Raw genomic sequence first — 22,082 nt, 5'->3', positions numbered from 1 at the left:
TCACCAATCCTCTCCAAGTGTCCCCATTCCCATCCCAGTGTCCCCAGTCCTGTTCCCAGTGTCCCCATTCCCAATGTCCCCAATCCCATCCCAGTGTCCCCATTCCCAGTGTCCCCATTCCCATTCCCAATGTCCCCAATCCCATTCAATTGTCCCCATTCCCAATGTCCCCATTCCTGTCCCCAATCCTGTCCTGGTGTCCCCATTCTCATCCCGGTGTCCCCACTCCATTCCCAATGTCCCCATTCCCAGTGTCCCCAGTCCCATCCCGGTGTCCCAATCCCAATGTCCCATTCTCAGTGTCCCTATTCCCATCCCAGTGTCCCCAACCTTCGTGTCCCCAATCCCAAAGTCCCCATCCCCAATCCCAGTGTCCCCATTCCAGTCACAGTGTCCCCATTCCCAGTGTCCCCAGTCCCATAGGGCCACCAGGGTGAGTCCTGAGGTGACACTGGGTGACACTGGTGACACTGGGTGACTCTGGGTGACACTGTGTGACACCAAGTGACACTGGTGACACCCGGTGACAGTGGGTGTCACCTGGTGACAATCCCCGCTCCCCTCCATGTCACTCGGTGTCCCTTCGCAGGCGCGGTGACACCGCTGGCCGTGGGGACAGCGCTGGCCTGCGCGGTGGCCGGCGTGGCCGTGGCCGGAGCCGCGCTGGCCATCGGCCTCCGGCGCCGGAATTCCCCATGAGCCCGGAGTGAGCGACGGAAATCCCATAAACCCGGAATGAGCGACGGAAATCCCATAAACCCGGAATGACCGACGGAAATCCCATAAACCCGGAATGACCGACGGAAATCCCATAAACCCGGAATGAGCGACGGAAATCCCATAAACCCGGAGTGAGCGACGGAAATCCCATAAACCCGGAATGACCGACGGAAATCCCATAAACCCGGAATGACCGACGGAAATCCCATAAACCCGGAATGACCAACGGAAATCCCATAAACCCGGAATGACCGACGGAAATCCCATAAACCTGGAATGAGCGACGGAAATCCCATAAACCCGGAATGAGCGACGGAAATCCCATAAACCCGGAATGACCAATGGAAATCCTGATAAAACCCGGAATGAGCGACGGAAATCCCATAAACCCGGAGTGAGCGACGGAAATCCCATAAACCCGGAGTGAGCGACGGAAATCCCGATAAATCCTGGAATGAGCGACGGAAATCCCGTAAAATCCCACAAGGACTGACGGAAATCCCAGTAAATCCCACAAGGACTGACGGAAATCCCGTAAAATCCCACAAGGACCCGCGGTGTCCGAGGATCACTCTGGGGCGGAATCCAAGGAATGGGGTGGGGAGGGCCACCGCTCCTGTCCCAGTGTCACCAATCCTCTCCAAGTGTCCCCATTCCCATCCCAGTGTCCCCAGTCCTGTTCCCAGTGTCCCCATTCCCAATGTCCCCAATCCCATCCCGGTGTCCCCATTCCCAGTGTCCCATTCCATCCCAATGTCCCCATTCCCTCCCAGTGTCCCCATTCCCAATGTCCCTATTCCCATTCCCACTGTCCCCATTCCCAATGTCCCATTCCCATCCTAATGTCCCCATTCCCATTCCCAATGTCCCCATTCCTGTCCCAGTGTCCCCCTTTCCAAGGTCCCCAACCCCATTCCCAATGTCCCCATTCCCATCCCCCTGTCCCCAATCCCATCCTTGTGTCCCCACTCCCACTGTCCCTATTTCCGTCAGTGTCCCCATTCCCATTCTCAATTCCTGTCCCCGTGTCCCCAATCCCATCTCGGTGTCCCCATTCCCAGTGTCCCCATCCCAATCCCACTGTCTCCATTTGTGGCCCCACTCCCACTGTCCCCATTCCCATGTCAGTGTCCCCATTCCCATTCCCAATGTCCCCAATCCCATTCCATTGTCCCCATTCCCAATGTCCCCATTCCTGTCCCCAATCCTGTCCTGGTGTCCCCATTCTCATCCCGGTGTCCCCACTCCATTCCCAATGTCCCCATTCCCCAGTGTCCCCATCCCAATCCCACTGTCTCCATTTGTGGCCCCACTCCCACTGTCCCCATTCCCATGTCAGTGTCCCCATGCCCATTCCCAATGTCCCCAATCCCGTCCCGGTGTCCCCATTCCCATTCCCATTCCCATTCCCAATGTCCCCATTCCTGTCCCCGTGTCCCCAGTCCTGTCCTGGTGTCCCCATTCTCATCGGGGTGTCCCCACTCCATTCCCAATGTCCCCATTCCTGTCCCCGTGTCCCCAGTCCTGTCCTGGTGTCCCCATTCTCATCCCGGTGTCCCCACTCCATTCCCAATGTCCCCATTCCCAGTGTCCCCAGTCCCATCCCGGTGTCCCAATCCCAATGTCCCATTCTCAGTGTCCCTATTCCCATCCCAGTGTCCCCAACCTTCGTGTCCCCAATCCCAAAGTCCCCATCCCCAATCCCAGTGTCCCCATTCCAGTCACAGTGTCCCCATTCCGAGTGTCCCCAGTCCCATCCCGGTGTCCCAATCCCAATGTCCCATTCTCAGTGTCCCCATTCCCAAAGTCCCCATTCCCAATGTCCCCATTCCCAGTGTCCCCAGTCCCATCCCGGTGTCCCGATCCCAATGTCCCATTCTCAGTGTCCCCATTCCCAAAGTCCCCATTCCCAATGTCCCCATTCCCAGAGTCCCCAGTCCCATCCCGGTGTCCCAATCCCAATGTCCCATTCTCATTGTCCCCATTCCCAGTCAATCCAGTCCCATCCCGCTGTCCCAATCCCAATGTCCCATTCCCATTCCCAATGTCCCCATTCCCAGTGTCCCCAGTCCCATCCCGGTGTCCCAATCCCAATGTCCCATTCCCATTCCCAATGTCCCCATTCCCAGTGTCCCCAGTCCCATCCCGGTGTCCCAATCCCAATGTCCCATTCTCATTGTCCCCATTCCCGTTCCCAATGTCCCCAATCCCACTGTCCCCAATCCCACTGACCCCATTCCCGTCCCCATTCCCAGCCCAAAAATTCCCAAATCCCAACCTCTGCTCTCTCTGTCGGGAAAACAGAAACATTCCCTAAAAAAATTTATAGGATTTCCCTCCCCAAAATTCCCGGAGCTGTTTCTTTCCCCCTTTGGGGACATTCCCAAAAATTCCCAAAGATTTGTAGGATCACGAGGATTTTATGGAGCATTTTGGGGTCCCTGCTTTGGATTTCCTCGGGAAACGGGGGAAAAGCCGGGAATGCCGGGAAAATTTGGGATAAAAACGATTCCAAAGAGTCCTCGTGGCTTCCCCGCTTTTTATTGGGAAAAGGGGGAACTTTGGGAACGCCGCGGAGCCACCTCGGGAACTTCCCGGGAAAGGGGACGGGCGACGCTCCGGGGCTTCGGCTGCCGTCAGGATCTGCGGGGAAACGGGAAATGGGAAAGGAGGAAAACCCAAATTCCTGCCCCAAATCCCAAAGAATCCCATGGAAAAGGGGAAAATCCCAATTCCCAGCCCAAATCCCAGAAAATGCCATGGAAAAGGAGGAAAAAAATTGATCCCAAATGGGCAAATCCCAGAAAATTCCACGGGAAAGGAACAAAATCCCAATTCCCACCCCAAATCCTGAAAAATTCCGTGAAAAATGGGGAAAATCCCAATTCCTGCCCCAAATCCCAGAGAATTCCATGGGAAAGGAGCAAAATCCCAACCCCAAAGGGAGAGATCCCATAAAATTCCATGGAGAATTTGGAAAACCCCAAATCCCGATCGCTTCCCTGAGCTGCGCCACCGAAAGCGCCCCAGAAAAGAAAGGAAAAAATTGGGGGAAAAGCGGGAAAAGGGACAGAGGGCCCAGGGGTGTTTGGGATCGGGGTTTTTTTTGGGATGGGGATTTTTGGGATCGGGGTTGTTTGGGATCAGGGATTTTTGGGATCTGGGTTTTTGGGAACAGGGTTTTTTGGGATTGGGGTTTTCTGGGATGGTTTATTCTTGGGATCAGGGTTGTTTGGGATCGGGGTTTTCTTGGGATGGGGATTTTTGGGATCGGGGTTTTTGGGATCAGTGTTTTTGGGATCGGGGTTTTTGGGATGGGGATTTTTGGGATCGGGGTTTTTTTGGGATCAGGGTTGTTTGGGATCAGGGTTTTTTGGGATCGGGATTTTTGGGATGGGTTATTTTTGGGATTTTGGTGTTTAGGATGGGGATTTTTGGGCTGGGTTTTTTGGGATCAGGGTGTTTTGGGATGGTTTAATTTTGAGATCTGGGTTTTTGGGATCAGGGATTTTTGGGATCAGGGTTTTGGGGTCAGCGGTTTGGGCTCAGGGTTTTGGGCTCAGGGGTTTGGGATCGGGGTTTTGGATCGGGGTTTGGGATCGGGCTTTGGGATCGGGGTTTGGGATCGGGGTTTTTGGGATGGTGTTTTTGGGGCCGCGCTCCGTACTGGCCGATGCGGCAGTTGGAGGCCGACACGAAGCGCCCGGTGTAGTGGATGTGGCAGCGCACGACGTTGTTGGTGAAATCCGACTCCAGCACCAAATATTTGGGATTGACCTGGACCTGGGATAGGGGGGAAATGGGGTGAGAAATGGGGAAATTGGGCAAAAGGGGGAGAGAAGATGGGAAAATTGAAAAAAAGGGGAAATAAAGTTTAAAAATGGGGGGAAAAGGGGAAAAATGGAGGAAAAATGGGAAAAAAAGGATCCCTTGGGTGTTGTAACAGCCCAGGGTGAGATCTTGAGAGGAAAATGGGGTGAGAAATGGGGAAATTGGGCAAAAGGGGGAGAGAAGATGGGAAAATTGAAAAAAAGGGGAAATAAAGTTTAAAAATGGGGGGAAAAGGGGAAAAATGGAGGAAAAATGGGAAAAAAAGGATCCCTTGGGTGTTGTAACAGCCCAGGGTGAGATCTTGAGAGGAAAATGGGGTGAGAAATGGGGAAATTGGGCAAAAATGGGAGAAAAAATTTAAAAAATGAAAAATGGAGGAAAAAAGCTTAAAAATGGGGGAAAGGGGAAAAATAGGGGGGAAAATGGGAAAAAAGGATCCAAAAGGATCCCTTGGGTGTTGTAGCAGGCCAGGGTGAGAGCTTGAGGGGAAAATGGGGTAAAAAATGGGGAAATTGGGAAAAAATGGGAGAAAAATATGGAAAAAATGAAAAATGGAGAAAAAAGGTTAAAAATGGGGGAAAATGGAGGGAAAATGGGAAAAAAGGATCAGAAAGGATCCCTCGGGTGTTGTAAAGCCCAGGGTGAAACCTGGAGAGGAAAATGGGGTGAGAAATGGGGAAATTGGGCAAAAATGGGAGAAAAAATTTAAAAAATGAAAAATGGAGGAAAAAAGCTTAAAAAATGGGGGAAAGGGGAAAAATAGGGGGGAAAATGGGAAAAAAGGATCCAAAAGGATCCCTTGGGTGCTGTAAGAGGCCAGAGTGAGATCTTGAGAAGAAAATGTCCCCAAAATGTCCCCAAACGTCCCCAAAACGTTCCCAAAAGTTCCAAAATATCCCCAAAATGTCCCCAGATGTCCCCAGGTGTCCCGGTGTCCCGGTGTCCCCGTGTCCCGCTGTCCCGTAACTGGACAAAAATGAAAATAAAGGGAGAAAAAAGGTAAAAAATGGGGGGAAAGGGAAAAATGGGAAAAAATGAAAAAAGGGGAAAAAAGGTGGAAAAACGGGGGAAAAGGGGAACAAAAATGGAGGGAAATGGGGTGGGAAATGGGGAAATTGGGAAAAATGGGGAAAGGGGACAAAAAAGGGACCAAAAGGGGGAAAAGGACAAAAAAGGGAGAAAAGGGGACAAAAAGGGACATAAAAGGGACAAAAGTGACACAAAAAGTGACAGAAGTGACAAAGGCCATTGTCCCCGGTGTCACCTGCGTGTGGGTGGTGCAGTCACGGTGCCACAAGTGGGGACAAAAGGGACAAAAAGGGACAAAAAAGGGACGAAAAATGGAGAAAAGGGGAAAACAGGGACAAAAGGGACAAAAAGTGACAGAAGTGACAAAGGTGCCATCCCCAGGTGTCACCTGGGTGTGGGCGGTGCAGACACAGTGACACAAGTGGGGACAAAAGGGACAAAATGGGACAAAAAGGGACAAGAAAGGGACAAAAAATTGATAAAAGGGGGGAAAAAAGGGACAAAAGGGGACACAAAGTGACAGAGGTGACAAAGGTGCCATCCCCAGGTGTCACCTGGGTGTGGGCGGTGCAGACACAGTGACACAAGTGGGGACAAAAGGGACAAAAAGGGGAGAAAAGGGGACAGAAAATGGAGAAAAAGGGGAAAATAGGGACAAAAAAGGGCCCAAAAGTGACACAAAGGGACAGAGGTGACAAAGGCACTGTCCCCAGTGTCACCTGCGTGTGGGCGGTGCAGAACACAGTGACAGTGCCACAAGTGGGGACAAAAGGGACGAAATGGGACAAAAAGGGACAAGAAAGGGACAAAAAATGGATAAAAGGGGACAGAAAAGGGACAAAAGAGGACAAAACAGGGCCCAAAAGTGACACAGAGTGACACAGGTAACAAAGGTGCCATCCCCAGGTGTCACCTGGGTGTGGGCGGTGCAGGCGTAGCGCTTGAGGTGGCCGAAGTCGCAGGTGGTGTCCTCCAGGCAGAAGCTGGCCTTGTGTCCCTCGGCCACCCGGCGGCCCGAGGTGACATCCAGCAGGTCGTAGTGGCTGAACTCCGCCATGCTGTGGTAGTGCCTGGGGACAGGGGACACCGTGGGGACACCAGGGGACATGGGGACACCGTGGGGACACCGTGGGGACACGAGGGGACATGGGGACACCGTGGGGACACCGTGGGGACACCAGGGGACACGGGGACACTGGGGACATGGGGACACCAGGGACATGGGGACACTGGGGACACCATGGGGACACTGTGGGGACACGAGGGGACACTCTGGGGACATGGGGACACTGTGGGGACACCACAGGGACAGGGGACACCGTGGGGACACCAGGGGGACAGGGGACACCGGGGACATGGTGGGGACATGGGACATGGGGACAGGCTGGGGACAGGGGACACTGGGGGACACCGTGGGGACACCGTGGGGACACCAGGGGACATGGGGACACCAGGGGGATACCAGGGGGACAGAGGACACTGTGGGGATACCACAAGGACACCGTGGGGACAGGGACACCAGGGGGACAAGGTAGGGACAGGCTGGAGATACCACGGGGACAGCCTGGGGACACCATGAGGACATTCTAGGGACAGCATGGGGACAGGCTGGGGACACTCGGGGAGCTCTGGGGACAGTCAGGGACACTCAGGTGACACCCAGCAGGTCACAGGGACTGAACTCCGCCATGCTGTGGTAGTGCCTGGGGACATGGGGACACCGTGGGGACACCGTGGGGACACTGGGGGACACTGTGGGGACACCGTGGGGACATGGGGACACCAGGGGACAGGGGACACCAGGGGATGCTTTGGGACACTCAGGGGACAGTCAAGGGGACACTCAAGGGACAATCAGGGGACAAGCTATGGGATAAATCTGGGGACAGCAGGGGACACTCAGAGGTTACTCCGGGGACACTCAGGGGACACTCTGGGGACATCCAGCAGTAGTGCCTGGGGACATGGGGACACTCTGGGGACACCATGGGGACAGTGGGGGCACCCAGGGGACACTCGGGGGTGTCACCATGGGGACGTCCCCACCCTCCAGGGTGGCAGGAGGGGCACAGCAGGTGGCAGCCCCCCCTTGGGGACAGTCACCGGGGCAGAGGGGACATCAGCTCCGGGGCGCGGTGGCTTTGGGGACAAAGAGCCCACGGAAGGTGACACCAACCCCAAAGCCACCGAGCGGGGGATGCCACTAGAACGCCTTAAAGGTGTCACCAGGGCTGGGGACAGGGCTGGGGACACTCCCTGGTGGCAGCGGTGCCACTGCCACCATCATGGTGGCTCTGGGGACAAAGAGCCCAAAGGAGGTGACGCCAACCCCAACAGAACCCCCAAAATGACCCAAAATGGGGAAATTCCACGAAAAAGCCTCAAAACTGTCACCAGAGGGGGGTGGTGGCAAGGACAGGGCTGGGGACAGTGACAGCTGGCAGCTGTGCCACTGCCAGCAGCATGGATGGCGGCTTTGGGGACAAAGAGCCCCAAGAGGGTGACACTGCACAGCAAGGCCCCAGAGCAAAGCCACCAAACGGGGAAACGCCACCAAAGTGCCACCAAAGCGCCACCAAAGTGCCACCAAAGTGCCACCAAAGTGTCACCAAAGTGTCACCAAAGTGCCACCAAAGTGCCACCAAAGCCCTCGGAGCTGCCAGCGGGGGCTGGGCCAAGGTTGGGGACATCTGGGGACACTCACTGGTGGCAGCCGTGCCACTGCCACCAACATGGATGATGGCTTTGGGGATGAAGGAAGACAAAGAGATGAAGGGAGACCCCAAAGCAAAGCCACCAAATGGGGAAACGCCACCAAAGTGCCACCAAAGCGCCACCAAAGTGCCACCAAAGTGCCACCAAAGTGTCACCAAAGTGTCACCAAAGTGCCACCAAAGTGCCACCAAAGCCCTCGGAGCTGCCAGCGGGGGCTGGGCCAAGGTTGGGGACATCTGGGGACACTCACTGGTGGCAGCCGTGCCACTGCCACCAACATGGATGATGGCTTTGGGGATGAAGGAAGACAAAGAGATGAAGGGAGACCCCAAAGCAAAGCCACCAAATGGGGAAACGCCACCAAAGTGCCACCAAAGCGCCACCAAAGTGCCACCAAAGCCCTTGGGGCTGCCACCCAGGACTGGAGTGAGGTTGGGGACACTCACTGGTGGCACCTGTGCCACTGCCACCACCACAGTGACTTTGGGGACGAAGAGTTCACGGAAGGTGACACCGCACAGCAACATCCCAAAGCAAAGCCACCAAACGGGTAAATGCCACCAAAGTGCCACCAAAGCGCCACCAAAGTGCCACCAAAGTGCCACCAAAGCCCTCGGAGCTGCCAGCAGGGGCCGGGCCGAGGTTGGGGACAGCTGGGGACACTCACTGGTGGCAGCTGTGCCACTGCCAGCGGTGGCGGGGCTGGCTGGGCAGGAAGTCGGCCGTGCCCTGGTTCTTGACGCGCTGCGGGAAGCGCAGCAGCACCCGCACGTCGTAGTCGGTGGCCTCGGCCGCGTACGCCGTGCTGGGGACAGGGACAGGGACACTGCTGGCACTGCTGGCACTGCCGCTGGCCCCTGCCTGCCCAGGGGAATGCCCTTTTCCAGAGGGAATTTCCTCCCGTGGGAAAGGAAGGGACAGAGAGGGGAACCGGCCGGGCTGGGCTGGGCTGCTCCCGGCGCCCTTCCCTTCCCTTCCCTTCCCTTCCCTTCCCTTCCCTTCCCTTCCCTTCCCTTCCCTTCCCGGAACTTCCCTTCCCTTCCCGGAACGGACATCAGCTCCGGGGCGCGGTGGCTTTGGGGACAAAGAGCCCACGGAAGGTGACACCAACCCCAAAGCCACCGAGCGGGGGATGCCACTAGAACGCCTTAAAGGTGTCACCAGGGCTGGGGACAGGGCTGGGGACACTCCCTGGTGGCAGCGGTGCCACTGCCACCATCATGGTGGCTCTGGGGACAAAGAGCCCAAAGGAGGTGACGCCAACCCCAACAGAACCCCCAGAATGACCCAAAATGGGGAAATTCCACGAAAAAGCCTCAAAACTGTCACCAGAGGGGGGGTGGTGGCAAGGACAGGGCTGGGGACAGTGACAGCTGGCAGCTGTGCCACTGCCAGCAGCATGGATGGCGGCTTTGGGGACAAAGAGCCCCAAGAGGGTGACACCGCACAGCAAGGCCCCAGAGCAAAGCCACCAAATGAGGAAACGCCACCAAAGTGCCACCAAAGTGCCACCAAAGTGCCACCAAAGTGCCACCAAAGCCCTCGGAGCTGCCAGCGGGGGCTGGGCCAAGGTAGGGGACATCTGGGGACACTCACTGATGGCAGCTGTGCCACTGCCACCAACACAGTGGCTTTGGGGACGAAGAGTTCACGGAAGGTGACACCGCACCCCTTGGGGCTGCCACCCAGGACTGGAGTGAGGTTGGGGACACTCACTGGTGGCACCTGTGCCACTGCCACCACCACAGTGACTTTGGGGACGAAGAGTTCACGGAAGGTGACACCGCACAGCAACATCCCAAAGCAAAGCCACCAAACGGGTAAATGCCACCAAAGTGCCACCAAAGCGCCACCAAAGTGCCACCAAAGTGCCACCAAAGCCCTCGGAGCTGCCAGCAGGGGCCGGGCCGAGGTTGGGGACAGCTGTGGGGAAATGCCACCAAAGCCCTCGGAGCTGCCAGCAGGGGCCGGGCCGAGGTTGGGGACAGCTGGGGACACTCACTGGTGGCAGCTGTGCCACTGCCAGCGGTGGCGGGGCTGGCTGGGCAGGAAGTCGGCCGTGCCCTGGTTCTTGACGCGCTGCGGGAAGCGCAGCAGCACCCGCACGTCGTAGTCGGTGGCCTCGGCCGCGTACGCCGTGCTGGGGACAGGGACAGGGACACTGCTGGCACTGCTGGCACTGCCGCTGGCCCCTGCCTGCCCAGGGGAATCCCCTTTTCCAGAGGGAATTCCTCCGGTGGGAAAGGAAAGGATGGAGAGGGGAACCGGCCGGGCTGGGCTGGGCTGCTCCCGGCGCCCTTCCCTTCCCTTCCCTTCCCTTCCCTTCCCTTCCCTTCCCTTCCCTTCCCTTACCCTTTTGCCCCCTTTTCCCTTCCTTTTTTCCCCTTTTCCCCTTTTCCCCTTCCCTTTCCCTTTCCCCTTCCCTCTCTCCCATCCCTCCCTCTCCCCTTTTCCCCTCCCCTCCTCCTCCCTCTCCCCCATCAGCACCTCCCCCCTCTCTCCCTGCCGGGGTATCCCCACCTCCCCCTCATCCCAAGATCCCTTTTATCCTCATTTCCCCTCATCCCAATCCCCTCTGTATCTCCTGTGTCCCATGTCCCGTATCCTGTATCCCGTGTCCCATATCCCATCTCCCCCATGTCCCATATCCCGTGTCCCCATGTTCCCTTCCCATGTCCCATCTCCTCCATGTCCCATATCCTGTGTCCCGCATCCCGTGTCCCATAGCCTGTCTCTCCCATGTCCCATGTCCCGTATCCCGTGTCCCCCAGTCCCCATATCCCATTTCTCCCATGTCCCATGTCCTGTATCCCGTGTCCCATATTCCGTCTCTCCCATATCCCATATCCCATATCCCATATCCCATCTCTCCCATGTCCCATATCCTGTCTCTCCCACATCCTGTATCCTGTATCCCGTGTCCCATATCCCATCTCCCCCATGTCCTGTGTCCCATATCCCATATCCCATATCCCATATCCCGCCTCTCCCATGTCCTGTATCCTGTCTCTCCCATGTCCTGTATCCCGTGGCCCATATCCCATCTCCCCCATGTCCTGTGTCCCGTATCCCCCAGTTCCCATATCCCATCTCTCCCATATCCCATATCCTGCCTCTCCCATCTCCTGTATCCTGTGTCCCATGTCCCGTGTCCTGTATCCTGTGTCCCCCATGTCCCATATCCCATCTCTCCCATGTCCCGTTTTTCCCATCTCTCCTGTGTCCCATGTCCCATATCCCGTGTCCCCCCTGTCCCGTCTGTCCCGGTGTCCCGGGTCCCCCATGTCCCATATCCCGCCTCTCCCATGTCCCGTATCCCGTGTCCCCCATATCCTGTATCCCATGTGCCCCCATGTCCCGTCTGTCCCGGTGTGCCCCCTGTCCCGCTGTCCCTCTGTCCCTCTGTCCCGTCTGTCCCGCTGTCCCGTGTCCCGCTGTCCCCCTGTCCCGTCTGTCCCGCTGTCCCGCTGTCCCGTCTGTCCCGCTGTCCCGCTGTCCCGTGCCCGCTGTCCGGGCTGTCCCTCTGTCCCTCTGTCCCTCTGTCCCGCTGTCCCGTCTGTCCCGGTGTCCCGGGTCCCCCATGTCCCATATCCCGTGTCCCCCCTGTCCCGTCTGTCCCGGTGTCCCGGGTCCCCCATGTCCCATATCCCGCCTCTCCCATGTCCCGTATCCCGTGTCCCCCATATCCTGTATCCCATGTGCCCCCATGTCCCGTCTGTCCCGGTGTGCCCCCTGTCCCGCTGTCCCTCTGTCCCTCTGTCCCGTCTGTCCCGCTGTCCCGTCTGTCCCGCTGTCCCCTTGTCCCGTCTGTCCCGTCTGTCCCGGTGTCCCGCTGTCCCCCTGTCCCGCTGTCCCGCTGTCCCTCTGTCCCCCTGTCCCGTCTGTCCCGTCTGTCCCGCTGTCCCGTGTCCCGTGTCCCGCTGTCCCGCTGTCCCGTCTGTCCCGCTGTCCCGCTGTCCTGCTGTCCCGTCTGTCCCCACCTGGCCAGGCAGCGCTCCTCGGCGGCGCAGCGCAGCGAGTACAGGTGCGCTCTCTGCACGTACGTCGAGGCCTGCACGTAGTTGGGGTCCGGGACCAGGTCCGGGAGCCCTGCCGGGAAACGGGACCGGGATCGGGGAAATTGGGATTGGGGAAATCTGGGATCGGGGACAAGGAGACCTGCCGGGAAACGGGACCGGGATCGGGGAAATTGGGATTGGGGAAATCTGGGATCGGGGACAAGGAGACCTGCCGGGAAACGGGACCGGGATCGGGGAAATTGGGATTGGGGAAATCTGGGATTGGGGAAATCCGGGATCAAGAGATCTGCCAGGAAACGGGACCAGGATCAGGGAAATACGGGATCAGGGACAGGGAGACCTGCCAGGAAATGGGATCAGGATTGGGAATAGGAATTAGGGAAATCTGGGATCAGATTTGAGACCTGCCAGGAAATGGGATTGGGATTAGGGAAATCAGGGATCAGATCTGGGAGACCTGCTGGGAAACGGGATCAGGATTGGGGAAATCAGGGATTGGGGAAATCCAGGACTGGGGACAGGAACTGGGGAAATCCAGGATCAGGAGACCTGCTGGGAAATGGGATTGGGATTGGGGAAATCCAGGATTGGGGAAATCTGGGATCAGGTCCAGGAAACCTGCTGGGAAATCAGGAAATGGGATCAGGGAAATCTGGGATCAGATCAGGGAGACCTGCTGGGAAACGGGATTGGGATTGGGGAAATCCAAGACTGGGGAAATCCAGGATCAGATCCAGGAGACCTGCCAGGAAATGGGAGTGGGGATTGGGGAAATCTGGGACCAAAACCAGAAGACCTGCTGGGAAATGGGAACGGGAACAAGGACTGGAGACATTCCCTGGGGACACAGCTGCTGGAGACCCTGACATCTGGGATCTGGGATCAGATCCAGGACACCTGCCGGGAAATTGGGAACAGGGATTGGGGACGGGTCTGGGGACATCCAGGATCAGATCTGGGAAAACAGGGACATCATTGGGAACAGGGATTGGGAACAGGGATTGGGGAAATCTGGGATCAGGTCTGGGAGACCTGACGGGAAAATTGGGAACAGGGGTTGGGGACAGGGACTGGGGACACAGCTTCTGGAGGCCTGGGGATTTGGGATTTGGGATCTGGGATCGGATCTGGGAGACTGGGAAAATGGGAACATCCATGGGGACAGGGATTGGGACCACGGCTCCTCCTCCCAGCAGCCCAGCGGGGACATTCCGGGTCCCCAGCCCTGCCAGGTTTTCCCAATTTCCAGCTGGAAAATCCTCCCTTCCCTCCTCTCCTCACTGCAGCCCCCCTGACACATCCCAATCCTGCATTTCCTGCCTGCCCGTGGGATCGGGATTGGATTGGGATTGGGATGGGGATCGGGATCAAGATCAGGATAAGGATCAGGACTGTGATCAGGACTGGGATTGGGATTGGGATTGGGATCAGCATCAGAATTGGGATCAGGATTGGGATTGGGATCTGCATCAGGATCAGGATCAGAATTTTGGGATCAGGATCAGGATCACTCCAGCCTCTCCCTGGAAGCCATTCCCTGTCCCAGCCCTGGGATGGGACCCTGGGACAATCCCTGGAAGAGCAGCATCCCAATTCCCTGCCCTATTCCCTGCTTTTCACCCCAAAACAGGGGGAAAGCGGGGTTATCCCTGCCTTTATCCCTCTTTTCCTTGAACTCCAGACAATTCCAGAGCCGGGAGGGACAGAGGGATGCAGGGACAGATGGGGCTGCCTTGGGTTCCCAAATTTATGGAGCCCAGCTGGAGCTGGAATTCCGACCCTTTCCAACCCTCCCATTCCCTTCCAGCACCTGGAATTGTCCTGGAATCAGCCCCTCGGGAAGGATCGGGATGGGGGGATGCTCCTCAGGCGCTCCGTGCCTCAGTTTCCCTTCTCCCCGTCCCATTTCCATCCCCATCCCATTCCCATCCTTATCCCTGCCCTGTTTTCCCTCATTTTCCCCTCTTTTGTCCCATTTTCCCTATTTTCTCGTTTTCCCGTTCCCCTGTTTTCCCATTTCCCCCCATTTTTCCTCTTTTTTTCCCCAGTTTTTCCCCAATTTTCCCTCACATTCCCCATCTTTCCCCTTTTTCTTTCCATTTCCCCCCATTTTTCCCCATTTTTCCCAGTTTTTCCCCAATTTTCCATCACATTCCCCATCTTTCCCTTTTTCTTTCCATTTCTCCCCATTTTTCCCTGCTTTTCCCCCTGGTTTTTCCCAGTTTCCCCCCATTTTTCCCTGCTTTTCCCTGCTTTTCCCCCTGGTTTTTCCCAGTTTCCCCCCATTTTTCTTCCCTGTTTCTCCTGTTTTCCCCGCTTTTCCCCACATATCCCATTTCCCCCCCTTTTTCTCCCATTTTCTCCCCATCTTTCCCCATTTTTCCTTGGAAAGGAGAACAATGCCTCCTTGTTTCTGGGCCTGCCTTCCCGGGAGGGATCACGTCATTCCTTTGGAGCTCATTTCCTGCCCCATTCCTGCTGATGTAATTCCCGGGGGGACCCAAAAAAAAACCGGGAGAGCTCGGAAAAAACTTCTGCCCCATCCCTTAAAAAAAATTCCTAACAAAAAAACCCCATGGAAAACCACCCTGGGCCGTCCAAGGAAAAGTTTTCCATCCTTTCAGAAATGTTTCCCCTCCCCTGCCGTTGTTTATTCCAAGGAATTCTTGGAAGCTCCGGAGCGAAATCCGACTCCGGGACCAACGGGGAGTTTTATGGGATTTGGATTTTCCCCTTTCCCGCTGGATTCTGCCCTGGGATGGCCCCGTTGTTTTTATAGGATCTCATACCTCCTTTTTGGGGTCGAACCTCTGGAATTCACGGGATATCGGGATCCCCACCTCTGGAATTGTCCCTGTCCCACCCCAAATTCCAGGGGGTTTTGCTGAGGATTCCCAAAAACCCAGGGAAAGTCCCAGACTGGACAATCCCATTGGGAAAAGGTTTTTGGTTTTCCCACCCGGCCCCTCGGCCGCCCCGGGAGCTGCCAGAGGAGATTTCCCTCCATTCCCAGGGAAAATCGGGATCATCAGCCCTGTTTGTGGGATCAGCGGGAAAACCCCACAGGGAGCCGTGGAAAAGTGGGAGCAGGGGAGGCCAGGAACGGAGGGAATGGGAATGGGGACATCTGGAGAGACCGAGGGGATTCCAGCTTCCCATCCCATCAATCCCATCCCAATCCCAATCCCAGTCCTAATTCAAATTCCATTAATAATCCCAATCCCATAAATCCAATCCCAATCCAAATCCCAATTCCATTCACAATCCCATTTCCAATCCTAATTCCCATTCCATTCCCAATCCCCATCCCCTCCCACAAATCCCATCCCATTCCCAGTCTTAATTCCAATTCCATTAATAATCCAAATCCCATCAATCCCATCCCAATCCTGTTCCCAATCCCATCCCAATTCCATTCCCAATCTCATCAATCCAATCATATTCCCAATCCTAATTCCAATTCCATTCGCAATCCCAATCCCAATAATCCCATGCCATCACTCCCATCCCAATCCCATTTCCAATTCCAATCCCATCCCATCAATCTCAATCCCAATCCAAATCCATTTACAATCCCAATCCCATCCTGTCAATCCCATCCCAATCCCAATTCCAATTCCTTTCACAATCCCAATCCCACCCCATCAATCCCATCCCAATCCCATCCCAATCTCATCCCAATTCCATTCCCAATCCCAATCCCAATCCCTCCTCCATCCCCACAGAATCCTGGGATTCCCAGCCCCCAGAACCACCCCAATCCCAAAATCTGATCCCACCAGAGGGAGACTTTCCTGGGAATTCCGACACCTCCCGGCCCATCCGGGGGTGACACCGAACTCCCGCTTGGTGGGACCCAAATTCCCAGCGCCCCATGGAATTCCCAAATCCCTCTTTCCTTCCAAAACCAACCCTGGGGGACCCAATCCATGGGGTCAGGGGGAAAAACCCTACTGGAGATGGGATCGGGGCAAGAAACCCCTGGAGATGGGATCAGGATCGGGATTGAGGTGAGGAACCCCTGGAAGTGGGATCAGGATCAGGATTGGGATGAGGAACCCCTGGAAGTGGGATCTGGGCAGGGATTGGGGCCAGGAAGTTTTGGAGACGGGATCAGGGTTGGGATCAGGCTGAGGGAACCCCTGGGGATGGGATTGGGGTTGGGAAATCTCAGGAGATGGGATTGGGATGAGGAAGCCCCTGGAGATGGGATCTGGAGAGGGATTGGGGTTGGGATGCCCCTGGAGGTGGGATCAGGGATCAGAGAACCCCTGGAGATGGGATCAAGGTGGGATTGGGGTGGGGAAATTCCTGGAGATGGGATTGGGGTAAGAAACCCCTGGAGATGGGATCGGGGTCAGGATTGGGATGAGAAACCCCAGGAAGTGGGATACGGGCAGAGATTGGGGCCAGGAAGTTTTGGAGATAGGATCTGGGTTTGGATCGGGGTTAGGGAACCCCTGGAGATGGGATTGGGGTTGGGATTAGGGTCAGGAAGATTTTGGAGATGGGATTGGGATGAGGAACCCCTGGAGATGGGATCAGGGTCAGGATTGGGGTGAGGACCCCCTGGAAGTGGGATCTGGGCTGGGATTGGGGTTAGGAAGCTTTTGGAGATGGGATCAGGATGAGGAACCCCTGGAGATGGGATCAGGGTCAGGATTGGGGTGAGGAACCCCTGGAAGTGGGATCTGGGCTGGGATCGGGGTTAGGAAGCTTTTGGAGATGGGATCGGGATGAGGAACCCCTGGAGATGGGATTGGGATGAGGAACCCCTGGAGATGGGATCAGGGACCACAAAACCCCTGGAAATGGGATCAGGGTTGGGATCAGGATGAGGAACCCCTGGAAATGGGATCAGGGATCACAAAACCCCTGGAAACGGGATTGGGGTTGGGATCTGGGTGCGGAAAACTTTTGGGGTCTGGATCCCCTTCCCTTCCCCACCCCCGGAGCTGCTCCCATCCCTCCCACCTCCGGAGCAGGCCTGGAATTTTCCCAGCCCCTCTTCCCAGATTCCCCCAGGCCCCGTTCCCCCCGAAACCCCAGAATTCCCGCTGGAAGCAGCGGGGTCGGATTCCTTCCTTCATTAACCCCGGCCGGGGGCCGGCAATGCCGCACATTCCTGCCGGATCCGGCCGGGATTAGGAGGCTCCCGAGGAGCTTTGGCCGTGGAATTAATCATTAATAATTAATAATTAACAATCAACGCCGGATCCGGCGCCGGCCATCGTTTGCTTCAATTAGGATCCCCGGGAAGTGACAGGGAGGTGACAACATTCCCAAAACACCGCGAGGGACTGGAATTTGAGGGGATCAGCTGGGTTCCTGGGAAATTTCTCCAGGAAAAGTGGGAAGTTCCGGGAATTTGGGTGTCCCGAATTCCCTGGCGGAGCCACCGACACCTCGCGGGATCCTGGAAGGACACGGACGCTGCCAACGGGGAATTTGGTTGGAATCTTTCCCGGGGAATTTGGCCGGAATCTTTGCCGGGTCATCAGCAGGGCAGCTGTCCTTGGGTGTCCCTCCAGAGCCTCGGGAATTCCAGCATTCCCTGAATGCGTCCCAAAATTCCTCCCATCCTTCACCCCCCCTGCACCCCATTCCCGGCTTCTCTGCGATCCCAGAAATCCCCATTCCCGAGTTTTTTCCGCAGCGTTCCCTCCCTGGCTGTGTAGGGCAGGGCTGGGCCCTTCCCACCGCCCCAAATCCTCCGGGATGGCTTTTCCCAGAAAACTGGGATGGGGCTGGGCAGGGCACGGGGTCAGGCTGGGATGGGATTCCCGAGGGATGGGCTGGGAGCGGCTCCGAGGGCTCCAAAGCTCTCGGAAAGCTCAGCCCGAATCCATGGGATTTCATCGGGATGGGGAGGGAGCCACCCCCGAGTGACCCCAGAGTGACCGGAGCACGGATTCATCCGTCCTTCCCAAAAATCTGGGAATGGAGCGAGTCCCAGCCGGGAAAAACGGGATCCAGCCCTGCCCCATCCCATGGAAAACCCAAATATCCCACGGATAACTGGGATAAACACCCCATGGAAAAATGGGATCCAGCCCTGCCCCATCCCAAATATCCCATGGAAAAATGAGATCCAGCCCTGCCCTGACCTAAATATCCCATGGAAAAATGGGATAAACACCCCATGGAAAAATGGGATCCAGCCCTGCCCCATCCCAAATATCCCATGGAAAAATGAGATCCAGCCCTGCCCTGACCTAAATATCCCATGGAAAAATGGGATAAACACCCCATGGAAAAATGGGATCCAGCCCTGCCCCATCCCAAATATCCCATGGAAAAATGGGATCCAGAATGGAGTTACCCGGGACAGACCCCAGGAATGCTCTGGGACGTGGCACAGCCCCATCCCACAAATTTGGGATTACCTGGAGCACAGCCCTAGCCCAAAATTATGGGATGCCCCAGGACAGATCCCAGGTGTGACCTTGGACATGGCACAGCCCATCCCAAAATTACGGGATGACCTGGGAAATGAACACAGCCCAGCCTCATCCCACAAATTTGGGATTACCTGGGACACAGCCCAGCCTCATCCCACAAATTTGGAATTACCTGGAACACAGCCCAGCCTCATCCCACAAATTTGGGATGCCCTGGGACAGGGCACATTCCCATCCCAGAAGTTTGGGGTGCCCTGGGACACAGCACATTCCCACCCCAGAAGTTTGGGATGCCCTGGGACAGGGCACATTCCCATCCCAGAAGTTTGGGGTGCCCTGGGACACGGCACAGCCCACCCCAACATTATGGGATCACCCTGGGTACGGCCCAGCCCCATCCCAATCCCATCACGAACTCGGCGCCGCTGTTGAGCAGGCTGTAGAGCCGCCCGTTGTTCTCCCACTGGATCAGCTGCCGCCACGGCTCCTGCGCCGCCGCCAGCAGCAGCAGCGCGGCCCAGAGCGCCCCGCGCCGCCACAGCCCCGCCGCCATCGCCGCCGGGCTCCCCGCGTGGCTGGCACCGCTGTGGCACCGCTGTGGCACCGGGCACAGCCCACCCCAACATTATGGGATCACCCTGGGTACGGCCCAGCCCCATCCCAATCCCATCCCCCCGAGCGGGCCCTGCCCCCCCCTCCCCGTTCCCCTCATTCCCAACCCCCCTGTGGCAAATCCCGGGAATTCCGCCCATCCCAAGGAAACCCCAAACTCACCCCTGGCCCCAAAGCTGGGCCTGTAGACGCTGCCCACGCTGAGCCGGGCTTGGCTGTCGGGCACGGCCTGAGGAATTTCGGGAGCGAAGGGCTCGGGATGAGCGACCCCAAAGGATTCGGGCGCCCGGAACGGCGGCTGCGCCTCGCGGGGCGGGAACTGCGCCCCAAATCCCAGATTTTCCATGGATCCCGTCCCGGTTTGCGCCTCGGCATCGCCGTCGTGGTACAGGCTGTGCGAGTAGCGGCGATCCAGCGGCACCCCCGCGGCTCCGTAGGGCTGCGGCTCCTCCCCGAAATCCTCGGGCAGCGCGCGGGGCTGCAGCGGGAACGCCGCCCCCGGCCCTGTCCCCATCGCTGTCCCTAGAGGTGTCCCTATCCCTGTCCCCAAAGGTGTCCCCACTCCTGTCCCTATCCCTGTCCCTGTCCCCATTTCTGTCCCTATCCCTGTCCCTATCGGTGTCCCTGTCCTTATCGGTGTCCCTATCCCTGTCCCCAGAGGTGTCCCCATCCCTGTCCTTATAGGTGTCCCTATCCCTGTCCCTATAGGTGTCCCCATTTCTGTCCCCATCCCTGTCCCTATAGGTGTCCCCGTCCTTATAGGTGTCCCTATCCCTGTCCCCAGAGGTGTCCCTATCCCTGTCCCCAGAGGTGTCCCCATCCCTGTCCCTATCCCTGTCCCCATCGCTGTTCCCCGCGACGCGGGGACACCCTCGGCGCCCTCTCCGTGCGTCGCCACCCCCGCGGCGACAAAGGGCGGCTGTCCCGCCGAGGCGAAGGCGAAGGACGACACGGCCACCCCCTGCCGCCCGCGCGCCGCCTGTCGCCGCTGTCCCCCCGCGCCGTCGCCCAGCGCTCCGTCCCGCCAGTTGGGCGGCACCTGGCCGAAGCCGAAGGGATGTCGCGCCTGTCCCCGCACGGTCCCCGAGGCGGGCGCCTGGCGGCGGACGCTGCCCGCGCTGCCCGCGCTGCCCGCGCTGCCCGCGGTGCCCGCCAGCCACAGGCGGCTGCCCGCGCTGCAGCCGCAGCCGGGGCAGCGCCGCTCGGGCCCGGCCCGCCCGGAGCGCGGCTCCTGCTCTCCCTCCTCCTCCTCCTCTCCTTCCTCCTCCTCCTCCTCTTTTTCCTTTTTTCCTCCTCCTTTTCTTCCTTCTGCTTCTCCTCCTCTTTCTCCTCTTTTTCCTTCTCCTCCTTTTCCAAGCCTTCCTCCCTCCACTTCCTTCTCCTCTCCTCCTCCTCCTTTTCCTTCTCCTCCTCCTCTTTTTCCTCCTCCTCTTTTTCGTCCTCCTCCTTCTCCTTCTCCTCCTTTTCCAAGCCTTCCTCCCTCCTCCGACCCCGCCTCCTCGTCCTCTTTTTCCTCCCCCTCCTCTTTTTCCTGCCCCTCCTGTCCCTCCTCCTCCTTTTCCAAACCTTCCTCCCTCTCCCTCCTCTTTTTCCTTCTCCTTCTTCTCCTTTTCCAAGCCTTCCTCCTCCTCCCCTCCTCCTTTTCCTCTTCCTCCTCTTTTTCGCCCTCCTTTTCTTCCTCCTCCTCCTTCTCTTCCTCCTCCTCCTCCTCCTCCTTCTCTTTTTCCTTCTCCTCCTTTTCCAGGCCTTCCTCCCTCCTCCTTCTCTCTCTCCTCCTCCCCTGTCCCTCCTTCTGCTCCTCTCCCCCTTTTTCCAAGCCTTCCTCCTCCGACCCCGCCTCCTCCTCCTCTTTTTCCTCCTCCCCCTCTCCCTCCTTCTCCGAGCCTTCCTCCCTGCTCCTCCTCCTCTTTTTCCTTCTCCCTTCTCCTCCTTTTCCAAATCTTCCTCCTTTCTCCTCTTATTCCTCCTCCTCTCCCTCCTCTTCCTCCTCTCCCTCCTCTTCCTCCTCCTGTTTTTCCTTCTCCCCCTTTTCCAAGCCTTCCTCCCTGTCCCTCCTCCTCCTCCGGGAGGAATTCTGCTGGAATTCCGCGGGATTCGCTCCAAGGCTCCGCTCCCGGAGCGGTTCCCGCACTCCGGAAGTGCATCCAGGCGGGAAAAACCTTGGAATTTTCACTTTTCCCTACTTTTTAAACTCCGGGGTGACTCCCGGAGTGAATTTTGGGTGGAATTCCTCGGGATTCGGTCTCGGGAAGCGCCTCCAGAGCGGCTCCTGCCCTCCGGGAGAAGGCGGGAATTGCATCCAGTCGGGATAAAAAAAGTGGAATTTCTCTTTTCGTCGCTTTTTTAACCCTTCAGGGATCCCTGTTCCCGCCCAATTCCCACCACTTCCCGGGAAAATCCCCTTCCCAAAGGAAAACCCTGCCCAAAAAATGGGATTTTCTCCCAGATTTTGCCTCTTCCGGGCCATTTGGGGTTTTCCCCCTGGATATTCAATCCTGAATTATGGCAGAGAACGCCTGGAATTAATCTGGAATTTGGCTGGAAACTCCTTTTTTATTTGGGATATTGAATAAAAAATGGGATCGGAGGAGGGAATCCCCTGGATGGGACCCCAAACCCCCCCGGATCCCCCAAGAATTCCCGGGTTTTCCCCTCTGGGAATGCCAGAGTTGATGGAGCAGGGTGGGAAATCCGGGAGAATTCCCAAACCCCCAATCCCAAATCCCAAATCCCAAATTTCCATGGCCAGAATGGG

The 22,082-nt window shown here is 57.2% G+C and overlaps 1 protein-coding gene across 1 annotated transcript; it reads right to left on the bottom strand.

Annotated features, from left to right (window-relative positions):
• Nucleotides 1–3,356: 3,356 nt before the first annotated feature.
• Nucleotides 3,357–21,626, bottom strand: LOXL1 (lysyl oxidase like 1). Its single transcript, XM_039713017.1, has 7 exons — nucleotides 21,511–21,626; nucleotides 19,490–20,502; nucleotides 12,276–12,384; nucleotides 10,298–10,435; nucleotides 6,494–6,650; nucleotides 4,388–4,503; nucleotides 3,357–3,363 (listed from the first exon to the last, which is right to left on the bottom strand). Exons 1-7 carry the CDS (start codon nucleotides 21,624–21,626, stop codon nucleotides 3,357–3,359), a joined length of 1,656 nt encoding a protein of 551 aa, XP_039568951.1.
• Nucleotides 21,627–22,082: the final 456 nt, after the last annotated feature.

The sequence above is a fragment of the Passer montanus genome, unplaced genomic scaffold, assembly GCF_014805655.1.
Source record: "Passer montanus isolate IOZ18808 unplaced genomic scaffold, ASM1480565v1 scaffold271, whole genome shotgun sequence".
NCBI classification, from domain to species: domain Eukaryota; kingdom Metazoa; phylum Chordata; class Aves; order Passeriformes; family Passeridae; genus Passer; species Passer montanus.
This window is presented reverse-complemented; position numbering and strand designations above follow the sequence as displayed.

Coding starts and splice junctions, on each gene's coding strand:
- LOXL1 (XM_039713017.1), bottom strand. CDS start 21,626: ATGCAATTCCCGCCTTCTCCCGGAGGGCAGGAGCCGCTCTGGAGGCGC. Junction 10,436..12,275: donor GAGGAGCGCTGCCTGGCCAG/GTGGGGACAGAC, acceptor CCCTGTCCCCAG/CACGGCGTACGCGGCCGAGG. Junction 4,504..6,493: donor CCTGCACCGCCCACACCCAG/GTGACACCTGGG, acceptor CCCCTATCCCAG/GTCCAGGTCAATCCCAAATA.